General features: G+C 38.6%; 1 protein-coding gene and 1 non-coding gene across 2 annotated transcripts in view; one reads left to right on the top strand and one right to left on the bottom strand.

Moving 5' to 3' along the window:
• The window catches only part of AP4S1 (adaptor related protein complex 4 subunit sigma 1), a 44,850-nt gene that overhangs the window by 10,405 nt on the left and 8,674 nt on the right, over positions 1 to 25,771 (bottom strand). The window contains exons 2-5 of the mRNA XM_068991451.1: positions 8,382 to 8,591; positions 5,488 to 5,574; positions 4,457 to 4,525; positions 734 to 745 (exon numbers count right to left, since the gene is read on the bottom strand). Coding sequence (XP_068847552.1) covers positions 734 to 745; positions 4,457 to 4,525; positions 5,488 to 5,574; positions 8,382 to 8,519 — 306 coding nt within the window. The 5' untranslated portion in view covers positions 8,520 to 8,591. The remainder of the gene's footprint in view (positions 1 to 733; positions 746 to 4,456; positions 4,526 to 5,487; positions 5,575 to 8,381; positions 8,592 to 25,771) is intronic.
• Positions 19,676 to 19,748, top strand: TRNAG-UCC (transfer RNA glycine (anticodon UCC)). Its single transcript has one exon. It is a non-coding gene; the product is annotated as a tRNA-Gly (tRNA).

Raw genomic sequence — 25,771 nt, 5'->3', positions numbered from 1 at the left:
CATACATAACTGCTATAATTAATATATATTTATTATAATTAATGTTACTATTTTAGATCCAAGCGTAATGTTTTCTCAAAGAACTATTCTATTTATTGCTTTTAAGTGGTAAGCGGATTTCTTAAGTAAAAATTAAAAAACAGCTTGCCTCCAGAGCACTCACACAAAGGTTGGTAGGCTCCTGCCAAAATCAGCAGTATTCTAAGCAAATCATGCTGTTCTTGGGCCCCTTGGATACCTTGATTTAAAAGGGAGAAGAGAAGAAAAGGAGAATTTCCTCTGCTATAAAAGGAAATGAACACAAGCCAGGCAATTTCATTAACCTTCCAGTTTATCATCCCTGGAAGCCTTCTTGATCATGTGGGGAATTTCTGGAGATTTATACCTGGAGCCATGAAAATCCATTCTCTGTAGGTGGACCAAGCCCTTTCTGGCTGTTTTATCTGAATTCTGAAAAAGTCTATTCGATATATGTAAGTTGAATTAATATATAACAGTGATCTTTAAACACCATCACAGAACAGCATTGCCCTGTATGAAAAATATAAGAATTGTCGTGCAAAAGGGTAGAGAGTTTCTGCAAATCACCCGTACCTCTAAGTCTTGTCAGAGATATTGACGGTGAGTCTTCTGGATACTGGATTCCAAGCCTTTGGCACTTACCTGATCAGGACTAGCCTGTCCTTTGCCAACTAGTGTGGAAAACTTGGCTCACAGCACTGAAAAAGGATACATCTAGTTCACTCTGGAAAAGAGAAAAGAGTCCAAGGATGAGAAGGAGACACCGGGCCATGATGCAGAGACACTGTCACTTAGCAGAGACAGTGCCTGCCCTGGCCGCCGGCCTGCAAGCAGCGGGGACAGGCTGCTCTATAAGCAGGAGCTGGAGCCCGCGGAGGCCGAGCTTGGGATGGTGATTCAAAAAACAAAAAGAAATAGGCTGCCGCTTGGAGGACATTTATAGGCCAGAACAATTCACTTTTAGAGTGTAGAGGGAATACACTAATTCAACCTTTATAGAACATAGGTACTTTGATATGTATATCAAAAAATGTAATAATGTGCACACAGTGTGAATCCATCAGTCTTCTAGAAGTTTATCCTAAGGAAACAATTAGATGATCGCACAGTGATGTGTGCTAGGATATTCAGGGTAATGTTATTTATAGTAGCAAATTACTGAAAACAAGCTAGGTGTCTATCAAAGGAAGGACTAGTTCATAAACGATGGTAAATCCACAAATGATGACACATACATAAGTCCTGCCTCTTTTGAAGCTAACTGGGCTGGCTCTGTATTGAAACATGATGCTAAGATGCTTCTTTCAACCCAGACAGCATGAGACTGATCTCCAAGTTTAAGATCTGGAAACTCCGAAGATTAAAAATAGACCAAGAAAGAAAGTTTAAAACTCACAAACCTAAAAATAAATCTTAGATGACAAGGCATTCTCCAGGAGTGGCGTGGATTTTCTTTTATTTCCCATGGTACTCTTCTCTCTCCTCCTTCTCTTCTTTTTGCTACTGTCATCCTAAACCGGGTCATCCCTTAGTACTATCCAAGTCCTGTATAATCACCTGGTTTAAATTAAATTCTAACCTTCACTTCTGTGGTTTATGTGGTCACCGACTCTCTCCCAAAAATAACAGCTATCATTCAGCAACCTGCTATTTATTCTCAGTTACTGAATATCATAATTTTACAAACCTTAGCAATGATAGTGCTTGGACCGACTCTTCATTCTCCCAGATTTAAAACATTGCTATTTGGGGAAATTATATTCTACTTGATAGGTGTTCTCTTAAAGTGGCTAACCATGGTCAACTCTGAATCACAGACCTTGACTTGCAACAAGTCTGTCTTAACAGAGTGGTCGTCAAGAGATAAGCGTCTCTTTCAGCTCTGGAGGGCACCAATGCCTTCCTAGCTGGATGTACTACCGTGTCACACGCCACTCAGCCACGTCCCAGCTCCAGTGGTTGAATTAGGAAATGGCTGACAGCAAGCCTCATGCATTAAAACTGCTCTCAAACTGAAGCAGGCATCAGAATCACCTGGAAGGCTTGTTAAAACCCATTTGCAGCACCTCAACCCAGACTGATTCAACAGTCTGGGGTAGGCCAAGAGTTTATCTTTCTAACAAATTCCCACGTAATACTTATGTTACTGGTCTAGGAACCATACTTTTCAAACTGAGAACAAACCTCATGAAGGCAATGAAAACTGGCTAGTTGATTGTCCCACAAAGAAAGGGTTTGCCAAACTTTACTTCTGGCACTAGGAGTTAAGCTGAAGATACAACTTTCAATATGAGTTTTGCTCAAGATTACTAATTATGGAGCAGATTCCACTCACTGCCTCAAGAGGAAGCAGCCTGGAAACAGTTCCTTCCTAATCTCTGTATTTAAGAGCAAAATGAAATAAACAAAACAATTTTGAAAAATTAGCCTGTGTCACTACTGCTTCTTAAAAATGTCTAACCAAGTCTCAGGAAAGCCTATGGTAGCAGAATAAAGCTTCTTCACCGATTCTTTTTTAAAAGACTGTTGGATTTCAAACTAACCACAAAGCTAAAGTCATCAAGATATAGTGGTACTGGCAGAAGCATACACATACAGATCTGTATACAGAAACATACAGAAGACCAGAACGGAAAATCCAGAAAATACAGCCTTACATTTATGGTCAATCGATTTTTCTGACAACGTGCCAAGACAATTAAATGGGGGTGGGGTGAAGGAGAATAGTCTTCTCAACAAACGGCACATGGACAACTGGATATAACATGAAGTTAGACCCCCTACTTCAAACCATGTACAAAAATTACTCAAAATGGCTCGAAGACCTAAAAGCAGGAGCTAAAACTATTATACAAATGAAACAAATATAACATTGAAATCAATAAGGTTTGAGTTGGGGAAAAAAGAAAAGAGCACATAAAGAGTAAATCTTTATGACTTCAGGTTAGGCAAAAGCCTTTTTAGACATGACACCAAAACATAAGCAGCAGAATAATTCAACTTCTTCAAAATTAAGAACTGTTGTGTTTCAAAAGACAGCATCAAGAAAGTAAAAAGAAAACCACTGAATGGAGACAGCATTTTCAAGTCATGTCTGATAAGAGATTTATACTCAGACTACATCAAGAACTTTCACAACTCAACAATAAAAAAGACAAATAATGCAACTGAAAAATGGGCAAAGGGTGTGAACAAACATTTCTCCAAAGAAGATATACAGAGGGCCAATAAACACATGAAAAGATGCTCGACACTGTTATCCATCAGTGAAAAGCAAATAAAACTCACAACTTATTTATACCATTTCATACCCACTGGGATGGCTATAATCAAAAACACAGATAATAACAAGGTTTGGTGAGGATGTGGAGAATTAGAACTCTCATATACTGCTGGTGAGAATTTAAATCATGGAGCTATTTTTGAAAACAGTTTGGCAGTTCATCAAAATGATAAACATGGCGTTACCATATCACCCCCCCCAATTCTACTCCTAGGTAGATACTCAAGAGAACTGAAAACATGATTCCACACAAGAATGTGTATATAAGCGTTCATAGTGGTATTACTCATAATAGACCAAAAGCATAAATAACCCAAATGTCCATCAACTGAAGAATGAATTAACGAAATATCCATAGAATAGAATATTATTCAGAAATAAAAAGGAAAGGTGTACTGACAGACATTACATTGTGATCAATGTCTTGAAAACATTATGCTAAAGTAAAAAATTCAGTCATAAAAGATCACATATCATTGAACTTCATATAATTCTATTTAGATAAAATGTCTAGAATAGGCAAACCTATAGCGACAGAAAGTAGATTAGAGGTTATCTGGGGCTTGGAGCAAGTGGAGTAGATAAGTGGGAGGGAAATGCTAATGGGTACGGTGTTTCTTTTTGGCAAAATATTTTTAAATTTTGTGGTGATGGTTTCACAACTCTGGGTACATACTAAAAACTATACGCTTTGAAGGGGAATTGTATATCATTAAGTTACATTTCAGTACAACTGTTAAAATAAAGGACTGTTGGAAAGGAACTCATGCATTCCTTAAGGGGAGCTGGTTCTGATCCTCACAGCAAGGCGTTGCATGGAAATCAATCTTAAACTCAAAGGGTCTTGGTGTCCTAGGAAGGGAAGCAGAAGAAAGAAGGGATCGATGTATATAGCAGAATACCGTAACTGAGAGAAAGATACAAGCAGTTCCTAGTCTTATAGAACTGGCTCTGTGTAGAGATCTAGACATAACATAGTTTCTTACACTCTGGATGAGCCAGAAGGAAAGGTCAAGAAAACCTGGCATCATTTGATTTTTTAACTTTTACACATTAAAGCTCTATATTAACACGTTTTTTTTTTTTTTTTTAAGACCTATTTCTTGGAAATTGGGCAAAGGACGAAAACCATTTTTAAGTCATTAAACTTACCACTCGGCTGAAGTAGTCATCTAAAACTTCCACAAAGTTATGGATGAATTCATAAATTGCCATCTCATTCTGAAATAAAAAAGGAATGGTGTAAATAATTTCAGTGTGACGTATAGGGAAAACAGAAATGGAGCCGCCCCGTCAGCAGGCAGGTTTTAGAGCATTTGGCTTGGTAAACAGATAATGTGAGCAAAGTAGCTTCCTATCAACAAATATTCAGAGTAATTCTAGGACTTATTTGTTTAAAGGAAGCTTATCAACAGGGGAAATGTAGAAAACCTTAACCTCTAAGATTTTTTGAAAAGCCCGTGACGAATCTAGCTGCATTGAAACTAGATTGAATCTAGTGATTAGAATTTTGAGGTTTACTCCCTGACTTCAAGACCAATGAATGGCTAAAGCCAGTTGTTCTTTTCCTTCAGGGTCTTCAAGTTGTCATTTTTCTATCTGTAGAAGATGGGGAAACTGTTTCAAAGTTTGGTGCATGGGTGAAAAACAATCAACTGAGATTTCAAAGTATTTTAGACCTTAAACACCCTTTTCAGGGATTCCATGGCCAAAGGGGCTATTGATCTGGGACTGACATTTCTGAAAAGGCGAATTACACCTGATGAGACGTAATCCCAGCACATTCACATTCAGCTTGCTCTGGCTTCTGTCATGTCAGCCGAGGTTGAACACCACCATTGTCTGGCCTCTACCCTTGGCTTGGTGGCCCCCCTCTGCCGCACAGAATGAGGGCAGGAAACTGGCACTGCTTAGGGTCCAGGAAGGCATTCTGTGGTCTCATGCTTCTTCACAAGCTGCTCATCTAATCCAAGAAAAATCCTAGTTTATCTCTTCCACATAGCTTTCCCCAAAACCCAACACCCTTAAAACAAAAAACAAACAAACAAAACAATATCCTTCCAGAGTCAAGATAATGCTCGTGGAGGTAAGTGGGGAAGAAAATGTCAATTTAAAGAAGAATAAAAAGCAGACTGTTATTCCTAATTTTCTTATATTTTCCATAAGCTCTTTTATTATCTTACCTCTGTGTCATTAACTCCAACCACAATGAAGAGAGCTGCGTACTGCCGGTATATCAGCTTAAAGTCCTTATATTCAATGAAAGAGCACTAGACAAAACACAATTAGACATTAATTCCTAAGGTTGACGGGGATTTCTTCAAAATGGCATGCATAATTCTAGGTTCTGATCTGAGGATCTGTCAACACATTCCTAGAAATATACAACACTAAGATGTTACACGGGGCTTCCCAGGTGGCACCAGTGGTAACGAACCTGCCCGCTAGTGCAGGAGACGTAAGTGACAGGAGTTAGGTCCCTGGGTTGGAAATATCCCCTGGAGGAGGCATGGCAACCCATTCTAGAAATCTTGTCTGGATAAAATCCATGGACAGAGAAGCCAGCGGGCTATATTCCATGGGTTTGCAAAGAGTCAGAACATGGCTGAGCGACTAAGCACAGCACAGCACAGGCTCATTTTAAAAATTATTTAAAGATGGTTTTTATGTGACAGATACTAGACAAAAATTGTCCATTGTAAATGGTGCCTTATAAGAATTAATTGGAGAAGGAAATGGCAACCCACTCCAGTACTCTCGCCTGGAGAATCCCATGGAGGGAGAAGCCTGGTAGGCTACAGTCCATGGGGTCGCAAAGAGTCGGACACGACTGAGTGACTTCACTCACTCACTCACTCACTCATAAGAATTAATAAATAACTTACCACTACTGACTGGTGGAGAAAACAACTCACTTCCCATTCATCTCTCCCCTAGGGTCATTATATAAAGACGGAGAGGAAGATGCTGGATGGATAGGAATTCAACCAGCAGGATGAAGGCACAGTGTTGCCCTTCCTTCAGACTTTTGGGTTTGCTTGACCAAACGTGATTAAGAACTGTATCACTTTTTGCACTGCGATATGTTGCTCTATGACATTCAGATATACCTGGGAATGAAGCTTCAAGGTTTATTTTTGACCACACTGTGTGGCATGCAGGATCTTAGTTCCCTGCCCATGGATCAAAACCATGGGCATGGCAGTGAAAGGGAAGAGTACTAACCACTGCTGCTGCTGCTGCTGCTAAGTCGCTTCAGTTGTGTCCGACTCTGTGCGACCCCATAGACGGCAGCCCACCAGGCTCCACCGTCCCTGGGATTCTCCAGGCAAGGACACTGCAGTGGGTTGCCATTTCCTTCTTCAATGCGTGAAAGTGAAGTCCTCAGTCATGTCTGACTGAGCGACACCATGGACTGCAGCCTACCAGGCTCCTCCGTCCATGGGATTTTCCAGGCAAGAGTATTGGAGTGGGGTGCCATTGCCTTCTCCGCCTAACCACTGCACCGCCAGGGAATTCCTGAAGCTGCAAGCTTCAATTATGGCATTTTTTTCATGGGAAGCCATTCGACAATCTATATAATGGAAGGGTTTGAGGCTTTTATTTGCAATTAGGATAAAACCCATTAAATCTAGGACCATTCTACAGCTTTAGGTTCACTGCAGAGCCAGTATAATTTCTGCTCAGTCAGATCTTTCAAGGAATCCCTTCCTATCTGAGAGAACTGAGGAACATTTTTCAAAGCCTCTCAGGAGTTTCTGACATCCAAAAAAACTATCAAAGCACCTCTGTGGATAAAATAAAAATGAAGCTGAGACTGTGTTACTTTAGGGTTCCCTTTAAGATCTAAGATAATTTCGAATGCTTCAAAAATATCTAACAGTATACTCATCCCAAAGCATATATTTCAGAGAGTGAAATATATCAGTGAAAATGATGTTTGAAACCGTGGAGTGCCTGCATTCTGTAGAAAGATTCAAACAGAAATGCTTCTTCAGTCTGTTTACCCTTACTTAAAGTCTATGGCTATTAACACAGTTCTTTAATAGTTTCGGTTTCCTTTTGACAACTACATAAAGTAGTGTGTGCCATGGCAGGCCAAAGCAGTAATTCAAAGAGGACTCTGAGATGTTCCGACTGGAAAATCAATTTAGAAGCCAAGGGAAACACAGTGTCGATGTGTCCCTTCTGAGCACTGACACACCTTAATATTTTATGACTTACCAGTGGTTCCTACAAGCAGCCTTTCTACATAGTCAGTGAAATGGAGAAATGGCAAATTAATGGGTGATTTATATAGGCTTTCTGATTTTGCCTTAGTTTGCTCCATGATTTCCAAAGGATTCCAAGTTTAGGGCCTGGACTAAGTAATTCTCCAATTAATATCCCTTGTAAAAGTAGACTCAGTTTTTAAAATTCCCATTTAGTGTTATTTTAATGATTCAATTTAACCTCAATTTTGGCAGAATGGATTGATTAGTTATTTTACATGCATTTGCTAACTTTCATTTCTCTCATCTATATAATAAGACAAGTTCAAATCAAGTTTGTTTTGTTTTTAAATTACTTGTTCCAGTTTTACGTTGCTGGTAAATTTATAAAAATGATAAGCAGAATAAAAAACACCCCACTCCACATGAGAATCATGTTATTATCCTCTGGCACAAAGTGGGTCTTGAGTGTCTCCCTCTATCCTGGTTATTTGACCTCATCTTTTGGCTTAAAGAAAGCCATCTGCTACAGGCACTCCTGAGAGTTCCAAGGGCTCAGTTCTCATGAACAAAAAAAGAAGGTATGTCTATTAGCAGGAGTAAATTTGCCACTTCCATAGTGCAATGAGACAAATATGCTGACCTAAATACGAACCCAAGACTTTCCCTGGTTTTCTTTGCTTTTATTTTCCTTAAGGGGATGTAAAGAGAGCTGTGCACCAGTCTTCATTTCACTTCATTTGTTATTTTCTCTAATAGCTATTGAAAGAATGGGGTTCAAAGAAAATGATGGCCCTTGAGACTCAGTAATAACAAATCTCCCACACTGAGTTGGATGCAGAGATGAAAGAGAGAATCAGACTTACTTGTTCACTGGATCGAGAGAGACAGCTCTTTATGACTTCTGTTTCCAGAAGCGTACGCTTATTAATTTCCACATGCTCATAGTACTTAGAAAGTCGAGTCTGCCCTTGTTTATTCACCATGAGGAAAAATTTTATCATTTTTTTTCCTCTGGCCACTATTTTTCTAAGTATAATTCAAAAGATATGGCAAGGGATGGTTGTAACCAGAACCTGAAGGACAAAAAGAACAACAGAAAGATAAGATCAAATTTCTCAAGAATCGTATTAAATGTGTTCCACAGATAAACCAGAAGTAAAATGTCTTCTGATAACATTGGTCTTCACTCCTGTGAACTAAATGAGGTTTTAATAAATAAAGATAAATTTTCATTAGTTATCCTCCAAAAACATTTTTGAGTATCCATAGTGCTTCTACTCATATTTATTCCATTGTTTCATCAGTCTTCTTGGGTGCCAACTATGTGTCAAGCACCAGAAAGAAGTAATGCAGATGAAGTAATGATTTCCGATCTTCCGATCATGACACCTAGCAAAGGTGCTGGGCAGGTAAGAAAGTAACAGCATTACAAAGTGCTAAGTTTTACTGGGACAGGCAGACTTCTCTGGTGCACAAAAAGGAGGGGCAAGGAGCATCACCGGAGAGTTGGGAACGGCTTCCCAGAGAAGGAGCATTTAAACAAGACCTTGAAGAATGACTCAGAGGGAGTGACTCTGAGGCACAGAAATTAGGGGAATGAAAGCTCTGGGAAAATTCACTTTGGTTGCAGGTCAAGGTGCAGGAAGAATGGTCATAGGAAGCTGAGCTGCTCACCTAAGATAAAATTGGCTTTAGAAGTGATGCTAAGGAATATAAACTTTATTCTATGGACAGTGGAGACAGGATCTGTACTGAGATCCCTCTTTTGTTAGTGCTGGGAGCCACAGTAACATCAATTATTTGTCAAAGTCCTCAAACTAGGCCCTACAACAAGTCCTGCCAAGGTCCTGTACTGAGCAGTTTACATACATTATTTAGTTCTCATAATTTTCTGCAGCAGTGAAGTGAAGTGAAGTGAACTCGCTCAGTCGTGTCCAACTCTTTGCGACCCCATGCACTGTAGCAGGGACTTCTGTTATTCCCATTTCAAGGACAAGCAAATTGAATTCTATGGATGTTATGGCGCCCAATATCCCTGGATGACTGTGTGTCAGGGATGAGACACAGCCCAGAGGACAAGACAGACCCCTAACACTCTGCTCCTAGGGGTTCATGCTTGCGGTTTTATTTCCAACTCAGCTATAATGCAGCTTATGTTCATTGTTCTTATACTTAACTAGTTTTCCAAATAATCAGTGCAGAAGCACGCAATATTGACCAATGGCCAGTTCTTTCATCATGAGCATCAGAGCTGTCTCATCTAAAGCCAATACTATCGTATCATATTCACATTTTGCAATATCTTTGAAAATCAGTGCAAAAGACTAAGGTTAAGCATAGTTAGTACTTAAGTGAAATTTTAAAAGTTGGAATAATTTTACAGAAGAGTTGCAACAGATTATAATATTTGAACTAAGTTTTACATTATATTTTTGCCCTCCCAGCTCATCTCTCGTATCCTAAACCCTGTCACACAGGTGGTTATCTCAAAACAATTCCAAACATTAAGAGTGGGTTAGAACCGGATCCAGGCTGGCAAAGCTTGGGGCCGCTGCATTCACGTAGAACAGGATGCCATCTAGACCAGCTCAGCTGGGGACTTGCCAGCAGGGCCCTGGGGGAGGCCTGCGGTCATTCACTCTCTTTTCCAGGAAGATAGACTCACTACTGCAGGTGGGATTGCAACAGCCTTTGTGTTATTTAATCACATGGCAGCAAGTGCTGCTTTTATTCTCCTTACAAATGACTGCCAGTAAATTATGGCAGATGACTAATAAATTAAGACTACCAGCCTTTCTTTTACTCCCTTTCAGCAAAGTTATTTTAAAACCATCTTTACGAAAGTTAGAAATATACCCTGGATTCCAACTGCCGGGTAAATGACCAAAAAAGAGAAAAAAATATTGTCTCAAAGGTACTCATGACCAAACCTTCGCCTTTAAATGCCCTAGCTGCATTAAGTGGTAAAATGAGATGTGAAATGACCCCACTAAGATGCTACACCAAGGGATCAAATTGGTTTCTACCTTGTAAGCACAGCATTCCTTCCCACTGACTTCAAGAGGAAGGGTGACCAACAAGGACACGCTGAACTGACACTCATTAGCACATAAGGTTTGAAAATAGTAGCTGAAGGCATCTAAAGACTGGAATACATCATTTTTTTTTTGCACGCTCATAAACAATTACACAATTTACAACTGTAGGATTACACAGTGGTAATAAAGTGGACAAGCCAAACTGTAAACTATTTGTATTATAAAATATACAACACCAAAATATACATGGCAGAGACTCAGAGACAGGTACATGTTTGAGAACTGAAGATGAATGACTTAAGCACCTACCCTGGTTACTAATTATGAGGGAGGAGGGAGATTAAATAACTATGAAACCAGGGTAGGGCAATAAGAAGGAATCTGCTTAGACAAGTGCTGGGAGTGGTCAGGGAGCAGGTATGAACTTCCTCTCTTAATAATCTTTGCATTCAACAACACACAGGCTGGGGAAGAGGTTTTGACTGTCAAGAAGTTACGAGATTCTACACCCCAGAACTTGTGTGAATGTACATGAAAAATCAAGGAAGAAAAAAGAAAGGAAACTTTACTGGGAAAGACATTACACAGAGGGTGCTAGGATGCCTACAGGCCAAGGTTAGGGGAGGTTGGTAGAGTCACAGCAGAATACAAGCCCCCTACATGATGTAAACTTAATGCTTACAGAGAAGAGAGACTGGAAGGATGGAAGTAAATATTGAATTGAGCACAGTTTTTATATTTCTGATGATATATTTCTGGGAGTTAGAACTGGAAGAATCTTTATAGTTGTCCTATCCAAAGACGATAAACATATTTCAACTTGGGTGCCAACTGTGATTAACTGTACTAAGTGCTTCGAGCACTGTGTTGGGAAGGATTCTGAAGCTGTTTTCAGGTTCTGAACAAAACGATGTCATGAATAATTAGTAATGTCAGCTGTGGGTTAGGAAGCAGGGTGTGGCAACATACGTCCCTTGTATCTGTCATCTCTGATGTGCACTTCCTTTATGGGAAAACCAGTAACCTGAGATGCAGGGTGAAGTCCTGAATTCGGCTCTCTTGACTCATAATATAATGCTGCCTTTAATTTATCACGTTGCCTCTGCCTCACTCGGTGTACTAGTGTAATTAAATGTTCATTTAAGCTTAATAGGCATCAACTTTGGGTAGCTGTGGGAATGATCAACTCGACATTATCTTTTCTAAAGCTGCTGCACAATTAATTTGGAAAATACCAAACAATTCACTTGAAAACAGTAGAGCAGGAAGTTTCTAAAAACGAAGATGATATTTGAAGATGGCTCTCCTGGAGAAGGAAATGGCAACCCATTCCAGTATTCTTACCTGGAGAACCCCATGGACAGGGGAGTCTGGCAGGCTACAGCCGTGGGGTTGCAAAGAGTCGAACATGAAACTTCACAACTGAACAACAACATCCTTTCGAGCTCTAAATGCTTTCTATGTAGCCCAGAATCACAATATTGTCACACACACACACACACACACACACACACACACACACTCAGGTAACATCAAACGAAAACTTTTTTTCTAGCCCCATGAAAGTGACTGAAATAAAATCTCTCAAGTTAAAAAGCCAATTTCCACCCCAAAAAATTATATAGTATTCACAGAGTGTAATAGTCAAAAGCATGAACTACCTGAACAGAACTTGACTGGCTCTACTAGTTATTAGCCTTGTGATTCTGGGCAAATTACTTAATCTTCCTGTACTCAGTCTGAAGTACAATGGGAATAATGTTAGCACTATTAGACCTTCTGGGCTGTGAGCAGTAGTTAGTATATGTAACATTCTTGGAACAGTGTTTGGCAGTTGGCATCAAGTGAGTGCTAGGTAAGTGCGGGCCCACATCATTATGATAATATATCACCTTTTCCTGAGACAAGCCTTTCCCGGCTATCCCGATCTCTCTTTCTAACCACAAAATGTTGGCTACATTTTCTTTTAAACCATCACTGCATTTTACAAAATCTGTCACCCTGGTCACTATTCAATTACATTCTGAGTTCCCCTACCAGACCAATGAGTTTCACTTTCTTGTGATATATTTTACATTGTGACATATTTTACAAATACGGGTACATACATATTTGAGCAGAAGTTCATAAAACAATACTTGCTCACACTTTGTGGACTGTACTCTAGTATCTTCTATGACATTTCATTGTGTAAAAAAAATGCAGTTGTGGGGAGTTTGGATTACACAGACATGGATTTTTTTCAAAACTCACCAAATGTGAAGATTTACCCTTTTATTATATGCAAATTTTACATAAGAAACTAATACTCTAGTTAATGATACATATGCTGAGGTATTTGGGGAAAATATACTGATGTCTATAATTTACTTTGTTTTATTTGGGGGGACATGCTGTGTGGCTTGAGAGATCTCAGTTCCCTGACCAGGGATTGAACCCGGGGCTACTGCAGAGAAAGCCCACAATCCTAACCACGAGGCCACCAGGAAACTCCCTATAATTTACACCAAAAAAATTAAATTAATGGATGGGTAAATAGACAGATAGACAATTAGGTGTAGGATAAAGTAAGTACAGTCGGCCCTCTAGATCTGTGGGTTCTGTATCCACATATTCAACCAACCGCAGATTGAGCATTTGGGAAAAAAATTCCAGTAAGTTACAAAAAACAAAACTTGAATATACTGTGCAATGACAACTATTTACGTAGCATTTACATTGTACCAGGTATAATTAGTAATTTAGAGTTATTTCTAGATTACTTTAAATTATTTTAAAGTATATGAAGGACGTATGTAGGCTGTATGCAAACATGACACCATTTTACATAAGGAACTTGAGCATTGACAGATTTTGGTATGTGTGGGAGCCCTGGAACCAATCCCCCGTAGATACTGAGGGATGGATGAAATAGTAAAGCATTAATGGTAGAATGGAGTGGCAAGTATATGAGAAATCACTGTGAAATTCTTTTCAACTTTGCAGTATATTTGAAAATCGTGATAATAAAATATTGAGGAAAAAATGCTAGCTGTGGCCCACTGATGTCTTTCAGTTCCATAGATTTCATTTTTTAGAACAGCTTTAGATTCACAGAAAAAATTTCAACATATAGACTGTCCTCATATCTCCACAAAGAGATTCCCCTATTATCAACATTTTAGTTAGTACGGTACTTCAGTTCAGTTCAGTTCAGTCACTCATTCATGTCCGACTCTTTGCGAACCTGTGGTCTGCAGCATGCCAAGCCTCCCTGTCCATTACCAACTCCCAGAGTCTACCCAAACTCATGTCCATTGAGTCAGTGATGCCATCCAACCTTCTCATCCTTTGTTATCCCCTTCTCTTCCCGCCTTCAATCTTTGCCAGCATCAGGGTCTTTTCAAATGAGTCAGCTCTTCACATCAAGTGGCCAAAGTATTGGAGTTTCAGCTTCAACATCAGTCCTTCCAATGAACACCCAGGACTGATCTCCTTTAGGATGGACTGGTTAGATCTCCTTGCAGTCCAAGGGACTCTCAAGAGTCTTCTCCAACACCACAGCTCAAAAGCATCAATTCTTCGTTCCTCATCTTTCTTTATAGTCCATCCATACATGACTACTGGAAAAACTTGATGAGATGGACCTTTGTTGGCAAAGTAATGTCTCTGCCTTTTAATATGCTGTCTAGGTTGGTTGTAACTTTATGTTACAATTAATGAAATTGATACATTATTATTAACTGAAGTTTATACTTTATTCAGATCTCCCCATGGCATGTGGAATGTTCCTGGATCAGGGATTCAACCCGTGTCCCCTGCATTGGCAGGCAGATTCTTAACTACTGGACCACAGGGAAGTCCAAGAGATGTATTTTTGAATGCATCAAAAGGACTTCCTGTTGAACTACAGGACTTTCCTGTAGGTACAGTGGATAAGAATCTGCCCGTCAATGCAAGGGACACGGGTTGGATCCCAGGTCCATGAAGATCCCACATGCCACGGAGCAACCAAGCCCTCGCGCCTCAGCAACTACTGAGTCCATGCTCCAGAGCCCACCAGCTGCAACTAGTGAATCCCCCACATCTAGAGCTCATGCTCCACACAAGAGAAGACACTGCGATGAGAAACTGGCACACTGCAACAAAGAGTAGCCCTCGCTCACCGCAGTTAGAGAGCCTGTGCACAGCAAGGAAGACCCAGGACAGCCAAAAAAAAAAAAGAGAGAGACTTCCTGTTGAACCAATCTAGCTTAGGCCTTCCTGGGTCTTTGTCCCATTGGTCCGGTGCCTTGGCTCCCTTTCCTGCTCTGGGCTCAGTTCTTAATGAAATGGTTTGAGTGTCTATCATCTTCTACCACTTGATCTTTGGTATCTGCCCTTTGGCTATAACTCCAAGGGCCTTTGGCACTCAGTCCCTGTACTGTCAACTGAGAATAATAACTAACTTACAAAGTGGTGGCAAGGATTAAATGAAGTAATAATACGGTTCTTGTAAAATATTTAGCATGCTGACTTCTTTCATTTCCTTCCTTTATGTGTGTTAAATTAGAAAAAAGTGCTGATAAGGTTATATAAGGAGACAGATATGTGTATATATATATACATATATATATGTATATATATATATATATAAATGATCTCTTAATTTGTTATTAATTGGAAAAGACCCTGATGCTGGTAAAGATTACAGGAAGGAAGAGAAGGGGACAACAGAGGCTAAGATGGTTGGATGGCATCACCAACTCAATGGACATGAGTTTGAGCAAACTCCAGGAGCTGGTGATGGACAGGGAGGCCTGGAGTGCTGCAGTCCATGGGCTCACAAAGAGTTGGCCATGACTTGGCAACTGAACACCACCACGATTAATTTGTTGTAAGTTTTCTATAATGTAACCTGGTAGAATGTACCGAAAAGAATCATGAAAATGATTCTACTTTTCAACTCAAGCATTTTAGTCTTGGGGATCTATCCTAAGGTATAATTAAAAATCCATATGCATGAAAAAGTTTAAAGCAATATCATTCACAGCAGTGAAAAATGAAACAAGCCCAGATACTACAAACTAAGAATCATGTTAAATGAATACCAGCTTGGTGTCCTTTTACCATTAAAATAAATATGCAGATTATGAGATGAATGGGAACATATGGCAACATAATGTTGAGTCACAAAGGCACACCACCAAATTTATACCCATATGATTAAAACTATGTAGAAGGAACACCTGAATAAAGATTTAAAAGGCCAGACAGAAACCATGAAAAACCAATAAGAAATAAAACAAACAACAACAGCAACAAAAACAAAAATAAAAAGATACTAAACAGATGAACCTTATAAACACTGTGCTAAACTGAAAGAAGCTGTCACAAAGAGGACACAGTCTATTTATACGAAATGTCCAGAACAGGCAAATCTACAGAGACAGAAAGTAGATAAAGGCTTGCCAGAGGATGCCGGCTTGAAGGGTGAGTTCTGAGAAATGTGGGGTCATGGTGATGGTTGCACAAATATATGAGTACATTAAAAGAATTGAATAATATACTTTAAATGGATGATCTTTATGCTATGTGAATTATATCACATTAAAAAAAAGTTATATTGCTAAGAAGAGACAGACTGATACATCAGACAATGTGGAAGAGCTTCCAATAGCCAAAACTAGAAAGATGTGAATAGCAAATAACATTGTACTGGATTATAACTCAAAGTATAAAATAAGTATACATGAGTGCCTGCGTGCGAGTTCAGTTGCTTAGTTGTATCCATCCAACTCATTGTGACCCCATGGACTGCAGCCCGCCAGGCTCTCCTGTCTATGCAATTTTCCAGGCAAGAATACTGGAGTGGGTTGCCATTTCCTTCTTCAGGGGATCTTTCTGACCTAGGAACTGAACCCACGTCTCCTGCATTGGCAGGAGCATTCTTTACCACTATGCCACCTGGGAAGCCCCATACAGGAGTACAGACCTATTTAAATAAATGGGACAGAAGAATCCCAACATACATTTTGACACTCTCTGCTGCAGGAGGTGGAGCTTAATTCCCCACCCCTTCCCCCATCCATTTGAGAGTGAGCTGAACTGAGTGATTCACTTTCAAAAAACAGAAGATGGGAATGGAAACTAGTAACTTTAGGAATTTCCCTGGCAGTCCAGTGGTTAATACTTAGCTTTCCAATCCAGGGGATATGGGTTCGTTTCCTGGTTGGGGAGCTAAGATCCCACATACCTTGCAATCAAAACACCAAAACATAAAACAGAAGCTATATTGTAACAAATCCGCTAAAAGACTTAAAAAAAAAAAAAAAAAGTATCTTTACAGTTGAAAACCTGGCACACACTACCTTAGCCAAGTAATGAAGGCTAAATCATCAATGATGTCATATCCCTCCACCATATGATACGGTGAGAATGCTTCATCTCTGTGATATTCTTTCCTAAACCCACAACCTATTCTAATGATGAGAAAATACAACAACCCCACATTAAAGGACGCTCTAAAAAATATCTGAGTTGTACTCCTCCAAACAGTCAAGATCATGAAGAACAAAGAAGGCAGGAGAACCTGTCACAGGTCAGAGATTAAGGAGATAACGACTACATGCAATATGGTACCCTGCAGGGGCTCACAGAACAGAGAAGGACATTGATGAACAGCCTGAGTCTGGTTAATAATAATGCTGCCTATGTTGTTGTTTTTTTATGACAAATGTACCACAGTAACACAAGAATATAACACTGGGGAAGATAGGTGAGGCTATTCAGAAATTCTGTTATATCTTTGCAACTCTTTCATAAATTAAACTTTATTATAAATATTGGAGGTTCACTTGTAGCCTCATGGTTAGGCTATCCAGGGTCTTCTGTGTTTCCATACACATTTTTTAATTATTTAAATTATTTGTTCCAGTTCTGTGAAAAATGCCACAGGTATTTTGATAGGAATTGCACTGAATCAGTAGACTGCTTTTGGGTAGTATGGTCATTTTAACAATATCGATTCCTCCTATCCAAGAACACAATGTATCTTTCTATCTCTTTGTGTCATTTTCAGTTCCTTTCATCAGTGTCTGCTGGTTTTCCAAGTACAAGTCTTTTACCTCTTAGGTAGTTTATTCCTAGGTATTTTAATCTTTTTGTGCCATGTGGCTTGTGGGATCTTAGTTCCCCAACCAAGGATGGAACCCATATTCACCCCCAGTGAAAGGGCAGTGGACTGACAGGGAATTTTGATGTGATGATTAATGGGACTGTTTCCTTAATTTCTCCTTCTTATAGTTCACTGTCAGTGTTTAGGAATGTAACAGATTTCTGCGTACTAATTTTGTATCATGCATAAATGTTATAGCTCCTATGGAAAACAACTTGGCAGTTTCTTTAAAAAAGTTAAAGATGAACTTACCATATTATCCACAAATTCTACTTCTCAATATGTACTGAAGAGAAATGAAAACATATATCCATAAAATTAACTTGTACATGAATGTTCATAAAAACATTGCACTTAATAGACAAAACATAGAAACAAACCAAATGTCCACCAGCTAATGAATGGATTAAAAGAAATGTGGTATATCTACAGACAGGGGAAAACTATTCAGTAATAAATAAGAAAATACTGCTGTGCTCTTAATACAAAATGGATGAACCTTTAAAACATTAAATGAAAGAAGCCAGATGCAAAATACCATTGCACAAAGTCTATTAATATGAAATGCCCAGAAAAGGCTAATCTATAGAGATAGAAAGCATATTAGTTACCTAGGGCCAGGAGAGAAAGTTTTGGGGGAAAACAAGGATGGGGTTCCTCTTCAGGATGATGAAAATCTTCAAAATCTGGATTTAATTGCATGGTAATATCTACACAGCTTTGTAAATTTACTAAACTTATATATGCACATGTATATTATACAAAGCTCAGGGCTACTATAATAAGCATGAAAGGAAGCAGTTATACTAAAAGGTATTTGCTTAAATCTGGATGGTAGAAATAGGGGCAATTTTAGTTCTCCATCCTTACTTTGCTTTCTTCCCTGTTTTAAGACATATCTTACTTAATGTGTTACACGTACAAAAAGTTTGTTTAAAAAATGTTGAGCTGCATTATATAATTTTACAAAATTAGCCAACTCAAAACTAAAAGTTTAATAATGAAGCTATTGTTTCATTTACTGTGGCATTTCTAAATGCCATACTTCTTTAAAATACATACTGTTTTTCAAAATCAATGTGCTGAGAGCATCTAATCAGTATGGCCTAACCCAGGAAAAACATAAATAGCAAGTGCTAGATACTATTTGCCACACCATGCTTTTTCATTCTATAGGCCTCCAAGTTATTTAGCTGTTGCTGAATTTCTCCATCCATAAATGAGAGGAAACAATACTGGTCAGTAGCAGATTAGCACCTAATTTGGAGCACCTCCCTTGGAATTCATATGTTATATATTCTTTTTAATACACTAAAATGGCTTGTTTCTTTGCTTACTGGAATTCTATGATAATTCAGTTTTCTCATCTACCAACTGGGGAATAAAGACAGCTGCTTCACAGACCTTTTTGTGAGGACTTAAAGAGATAAAGGAAACATAAAGCACAGAGTCCCCCCTTTCCCTCCTCAAGACTTCTTCCCCAGTGTAGGTTGCATACTATTCCTCCTGAAGTTCTAAGACTACAGAAATCTGCCTTCAAGAAATCCATCACCATCTGCTTTTCTTTCCATCCATTCTCCTCCTTGCTTCCTATCTCTCTCTAAATCTCTCCTTTCTGATTTAGAATGCATGTTCCAGCAGCTTCAGCTGAAACTTTCACTTTCTGCTAAATCTATGGGTCACTCAAGAAATATTTCAATCACATTTGACTTATCTTGCTTGCAGGCTGCTATTTTACTTAAGTAGTTTTAAAATCATTAAAATATTTTAAAGTGTTAAATTCCAATCAAATTCAGGATTTGTGGGAACCCTGAAGCTGACAATTGTGCAGAAAAATTATGAAAGTACTTTGAGAATAAACCTTAATAGTCTGGTCTACCGTTTTTCTGGTAGTATATCTGAAAATTTTCTAAAGCTTCATGTGACCCTCAAATGTTGATCTACAGCCATTTTGGTAAATTGATAAAAAAGTCTTATCAGAATTTCCCTGGTGGTCCAGTGGTTAATACTCTGCACTTCCACTGCAGCGGGCACAGGCTCGATCCCTGTTCAGGGAGCTAAGATCCTGCATGCCCTGCAGCATGGCCAAAAAAAAAAAAGTCTCATTGAATTCTGGTTTAAGAATTTAAAATCCATATAAGCATGGTTTTTTGTACATCAACATCATTAATCCTTAGGAAAATGCAAATTAAAATCACAAGATATCACTTCACATGCATTTAAAACACATACATAAATAAAAGCTGAGACAAGCTGAAAGTTTCACTAAAAAGGACAGATGTTGTATTTTTGGAGATGTTCAAGTATCAGACTTTCTATCCTAAATCAAGGGGTACCTTTACAGCAATGTGATTGAAGCAAGGGAGAAAAGCCATATTTCAAAAACTAAGGATGAAGACTTTATGTACTATAAATAGACCATTACATTGTACTTGTTTTATTTTTATTCATTAGTCATGTGTGTGTGTGTGTGTGGAGTGGGGAATGGAAGAATTGAGAACAGACTGTTAGTCATTTGCCAGGGAGGTGCTATCAGGTCTGGTGGTAGTGGGAGCTGTGAAGTTTAAGGAAACAAAATGCTAAAGGCTGGAGATCATGGTCTGTTCTTGGGGTTGTTATCTTACCTTCCACTCTTCTTAGAATAGAAAAGTTGCTTTCAGCTAAGTAACCAGACTCAACCTTCCCATTACTACACAAAATGGAGTAACAACAGGCATCTTTCAATATCAAAATTAAAATTTTTCTTCTAACATTATATTATTTTCAGCTTTAATGTTGAGGGTAACTTATTCTGAAATTTAAAATAACATTAAAAAAGGGAACTAAATGTTTACTTTGACAAAACATGGGCATGGGCTAGAAATAGTGAAGAGATACTTCTGGTAGTTAATTTTATTCCAAATTGTTTGGTTAAAATCAGCCACGCAAATGAAGTATTTGTGCTCAGCAACTAAAAATCTTCATAGAATTTTTTGATTAATAAAGACATTTAATATTTTAATTTTAGAGAGGAGGCAGTGGGGGGCAAAGGTCTAGGGGTCTTATAGGTAGGCTCCTTCCAGGATTTGATACTGTAATGTTACAATGTGTCAGTAAGGAGGAACTCCAGCAGGCTGAAGTAGGATTACTATGTATTACTTTCCACTCCCATAAAATGGTGTTATCGATATTTCTCAGATTGGAAATACTTCTAACAAGATGTTCTGGATTTTGATAAACTTAACTCTGCATTTCTTAAATTAGGTTTGTTAAATCTTGTTAAACATCTGATTTCCAATGAAAACTGTGAAAGACATACACAGATAGATTATTCTTCCATATTTTTCCCTCTCTCAAATAGTTCTGTGTTAGGGTTCAAGTGATAAGCCTGTAAGTAGCCTTACAAGGTCAAATACAATGTTACAGATTTTAAATTCAAATCAAACTAAAGGAATTGAGAATTCAATTTTGATTTGCTGATGGCTCCTACAGTTTTATGGGCTTCCCTGGTGGCTCAGAAGTTAAAGCGTCTGCCTGGAAGGTGGGAGACCTGGGTTCGATCCCTGGGTCAGGAAGATCCCCTGGAGAAGGAAATGGCAACCCACCCCAGTACTCTTGCCTGGAGAATCCCATGGAGGGAGGAACCTGGTAGGCTACAGTCCATGGGGTTGTAAAGAGTGGGACACGACTGAGCAACTTCACTTTCTTTTCCTACAGTTATATGTCAAACAAAGAAGAAACAAACAAATAAACAAAACCCCACTGGGACACCAAGGAATCTTACTTTATACAAATGTCTATTGACTTTCCTGGCAGTCATATGTTCAATGTCCCCTACAAGGGACCCAGGTTCAATTCCTGATTAGGGAAGTAGGATCCTACATGCCATGCAGACAAAAAAAAAAGGAAAGAAAAAGAAAAATGTCTATTAATAGTTCTTAATAGAACTTAATCCAACTATTAAGTCTATAGAAAAGACAATTATAAATTAAAGTGCAAAACTCAAATTATAGAAAATGTTTCTATAAAACCATCACTCCATTAATTTATCTGCAATTAATTTGTTTCAACATTATAAAGTCTTTTAATCTAATGTTCACATTAGCTGGGGGGAGCAAATTCATAATGATGTGGATATTTTCCTTAAAAATATCTAAGAACACAATACTATAAAACTACATTTATACACTCACATTATTAAGATCTTAATTAAAGTGTGTCCTAAGTTAAAATGAAGTACTATTAAAAGTTACATGAACATTTTTTAGTCCTAAGGATATCGCTAGAGAATTACGGCTCCATTTTGCAGATAATCACTTTGAGAGAAAGAATGAAACATAAAAACGGCTGTATTAAACTTAAATTTGGGGATCAGTTTACTCAACCAACAGGATCCATCTTTTTTGTTAGTTACATGGCCACAACTAACTCTAATTCAAATAATTAATTAATGCTCCCAATATTTGATGGTGGTCACGAAAGAACTCCACTGCTATAACCTGAGAGGCATTAGTCACCCTTTATGATAAGATGTGCTAATAACCCAATAAAACTACTCTTGAAGACAGATAATAACAATAAAAAACACTTACACAGTGTTTACCAATCAGACAACTGCTATTTTGAATACTTTACCTATTCTCATTTAATTCGCAAAATAGCTTTATGAGTTAGGGAATGTTTTTATCTCCACTTCACAGATATGAAAACTTAAGTCACTCGCCAAAGGTCACTAAGTAAAATGGCTGAGGAAGGACCCAATCATGTTAGCTGGGCTCCAGCGTCTGTGCTCTCACTCACTGCTCTTTCTCCAGGTTTGCCTCAAAACTCCAGTGATTCAGTGACAGCTATTATTGTGACCATGGGCACACAGTTTCACTCCCCATTCACTACTGTAGATCAAGTTCCACCCAGTTGTATCGTCTATTCAAAAGCAGTTGTATCGTCTATTTTGGCAGTTTTCATCTTGACTCCAGAGCATATCACAAAAGGTATAATTCTAACAATTTGCTCTTAGTTGATCTCAACATGGAGCCTGAAGTCTGAGAAGTGGCTCAATCAGATAATGTGCAACTTTAAGACAGTAAAGCTCCTACTGCTGCATTTGGAACAGTGTGTTTAACATTTGTGATTAGACCTCAACTTCCAAAGTTCTTCTGTCTGACTTACTCTCTTAGCGAGTTCAGCTAATCTCCCTTTCTACTTCCAATAAATAAAACATACCCGGCAAATGCCATCCAGGGTAAGTTTGCAGACATGTATTTCAATTTAGTATCATTCTTGTTCAGATCAGGTGTCAGGGTAAACACAGAGCCTTTCACGTGGCCTGCTTGGTGGCCCTTTACCCAGCATCACTTTTTGCTTTTCTGAATTTCACAACCTAGTACAGCAACATTGTACAGCTCCTGGCTAAAAATGTAAACAAGAGATTATAGCTGTCAGATGAGAGCCTCCCAACTGTTTCCAGTGGATATTCATACTTAAATTTATACTGGCTTATATCACACAGCTAAGACCAGAAAAAGTCACAGTTATTTTAATAGAAGTCAAATGAGCCATTTCAATAGCAGGAATCTGATAAATAAATGTAGGTCAACTAGCAGGCAACTTAAACTTTGAAACACCAAGAGTGCAGAGAAGTGAGGAAGAGGAAACAGCAGCAGAGCAGTTTCGGAAGTTCCTAGGATCTTCTCACAGAAAACAGTTAAGAGCCAAGAGGAATGCAAAGAAAGAAAAGAGTGTGCAGTAACATCTTTACCAAAAACCAAGTGAAAAACATCCCCTGGAGCTCTAGAACACTATCTACTCTTAACACTAGAATGAGGAAACCACAGCTGCGCTGTTTTAATGGCAGAAGTGGAAGTCTGAGAATGTGGTCTTGTTAAGGGTCAAAAGAGGCTTCCCAGGTAGCTAAGTGGTAAAGAATCCATCTGCCAATGAAGGTGATGGGGTTTCAATTCCTGGGTGGGGAAGATCAAGGAAACAGCAAGCCACTCTAGTATTTTTGCCAGGACAGACAAACCTGGACATTTTTTCCTTGGACAGAGGACCCTGGTGGGGTTACAAGTCCATGGGGTCGCAAAGGAGTCAGACACAACTTAGCAACTAAACAATAACAACAGTCAAAATAGCCAAGGAACCCAGTACCAAGTCATCATTGAAAGGAAGGGTGACCCCCTCCCCTCCCCTGCTTGAAGTGGGAACCCCAGGAGAGAATCTGAGTACCACACAGAGAACTTGGAGGATCTCTTTTGCCAATGATGGTGGTGGTGATTTAGTGCTAAGTCAAGTCCAACTCTTTGCAACCCCATGGACTGTAGCCCACCAGGCTCCTCTCTCTATGGGATTTCCCAGGCAAGAATACTGAAGTGGGCCGCATTCCCTTTTCCAGGGGATCTTCCCGACCCAGGGATCAAACCTACATCTCCTGCATTGCAAGCAGACTATCACTGAGCCACCAGCGAAGCCCCTCTTTTGTCAATGAGTTCGAGGAAAGGTCCCATCCGGGATCCTGGAGGCTCAGCAACATCCAGTGGAAGCTCTTTTATAGAAAGACAGACACCATACTGAGCAGAAACTGTTGGAGTAGAACATGATAATATGTTTCAAAAGACAGTTAGCTAGCTCAGCTAACACTGACAATAGCTAGATCAGGCTGATCAAGTTTAGTACATTACAGTAGTAAAACTGAGACAACTGGGCATTCTGTGCTGCCTGCTATGGTGCAACAGAAAGTACACTGTAGCCCCAATGGAGAAGTATTTTCATCCCCAAATATTAAAACCTGAACCAAACCCAGTCTCTAGACCTAACTTCCAGCTTATAGACAATATGGAGGAGAAAGGAATATGCTAAATAATACAATAAAAATGCAATCAGCCAAATGTGGGAAATTCTACAGGATAAATAATCTCATCTCTTCAACAAATAAACGATACGATGATGTGGGGCTGAGAGGAAGACAAATCCAAAAAAAAAAAAAAACCACCTAAAGATACAGCAAATAAAGGAAATATGTAGATTTTGCTTGGATCCTAGTTTGAAATCACCAACTTAAAAAAACTTTTTTTTAAGATAATTGGGGAAACTATGAACTAGGGATTAGACTGTATAATGGAATCACCATTAATTTTACAGATGTGATAATGGTATTGTGGCATGTTGAAAAAAAACAAAAGGTCCTACTGTGTTAAAAATACACATATAGAGAAGTATATGCCAATGAAATAAAATGATGCTTGGCATTTACTTTAAAACATTCCCAAGGCTGGGCATGGGAGGGAGTGTGAGAGAGGCCGTGAATTCTGTTTCAGAGTATCTTTGAGCTTGCTGAGTATACACCATAAGCAAGGCTCACCCCCTTGAGTTAAAAAAAGTTATCGACAAGAAGTTATCACTGAAATTAAATGGTGATGGACATGTCCAAGAAGTCTTTGGGGATTTGATTCCTTTATGAATCATGCAATATATGCATGTGTCGAAACGGCAATTGGTAGGTGACAGAACAATAGTGGAATGGCAGTAATATAAGAAATTTGTCTCATCATTTTTAGAAACCTTGGAATGAGTATAATTCACACATATAACACTATATTACACACAGAGGTTGTGTGCATCAAAGAAATCAATTGCTTTCACATGTCCCATCTCTAAAGGGCTAGATTTACTACCATATAAAAATCAAGGAGTGTATATTTTCACAGTAAACTTTTTTGTTAAACTTTTTTAATAGTCAAAAAAATTTCTACTCAGAAAAAAAAAAGTGGAATAGGTGAAATAAGAATGGCAAAATATTGATAATTGTTGAAAATGGCAGTTCAACAGACATTTGTCTATTTTTGCATGACTGAATCCAAAATTAAAAAGTTAAATAAAAAAGTCTACACACAATACAATTTATAATATCCAATTACTATATTGAAAGCTATAATACAAAAGGAGGAATAGGTGTTATTTTAATATGCTCAAAGGAATTCTTGAATCTTTTTTTGTAGGATAATTGTCATGTAATTTAGGTTGGTCTATTAATAGACAAAACTAGAGGTTACCATCTTTAAAAATGTGTTGTTATAAAGAAAAAAGTTTCTGTGAATGTTTGCCA

This window comes from Capricornis sumatraensis, chromosome 19 (assembly GCF_032405125.1).
Source record: "Capricornis sumatraensis isolate serow.1 chromosome 19, serow.2, whole genome shotgun sequence".
NCBI lineage: Eukaryota > Metazoa > Chordata > Mammalia > Artiodactyla > Bovidae > Capricornis > Capricornis sumatraensis.
This window is presented reverse-complemented; position numbering and strand designations above follow the sequence as displayed.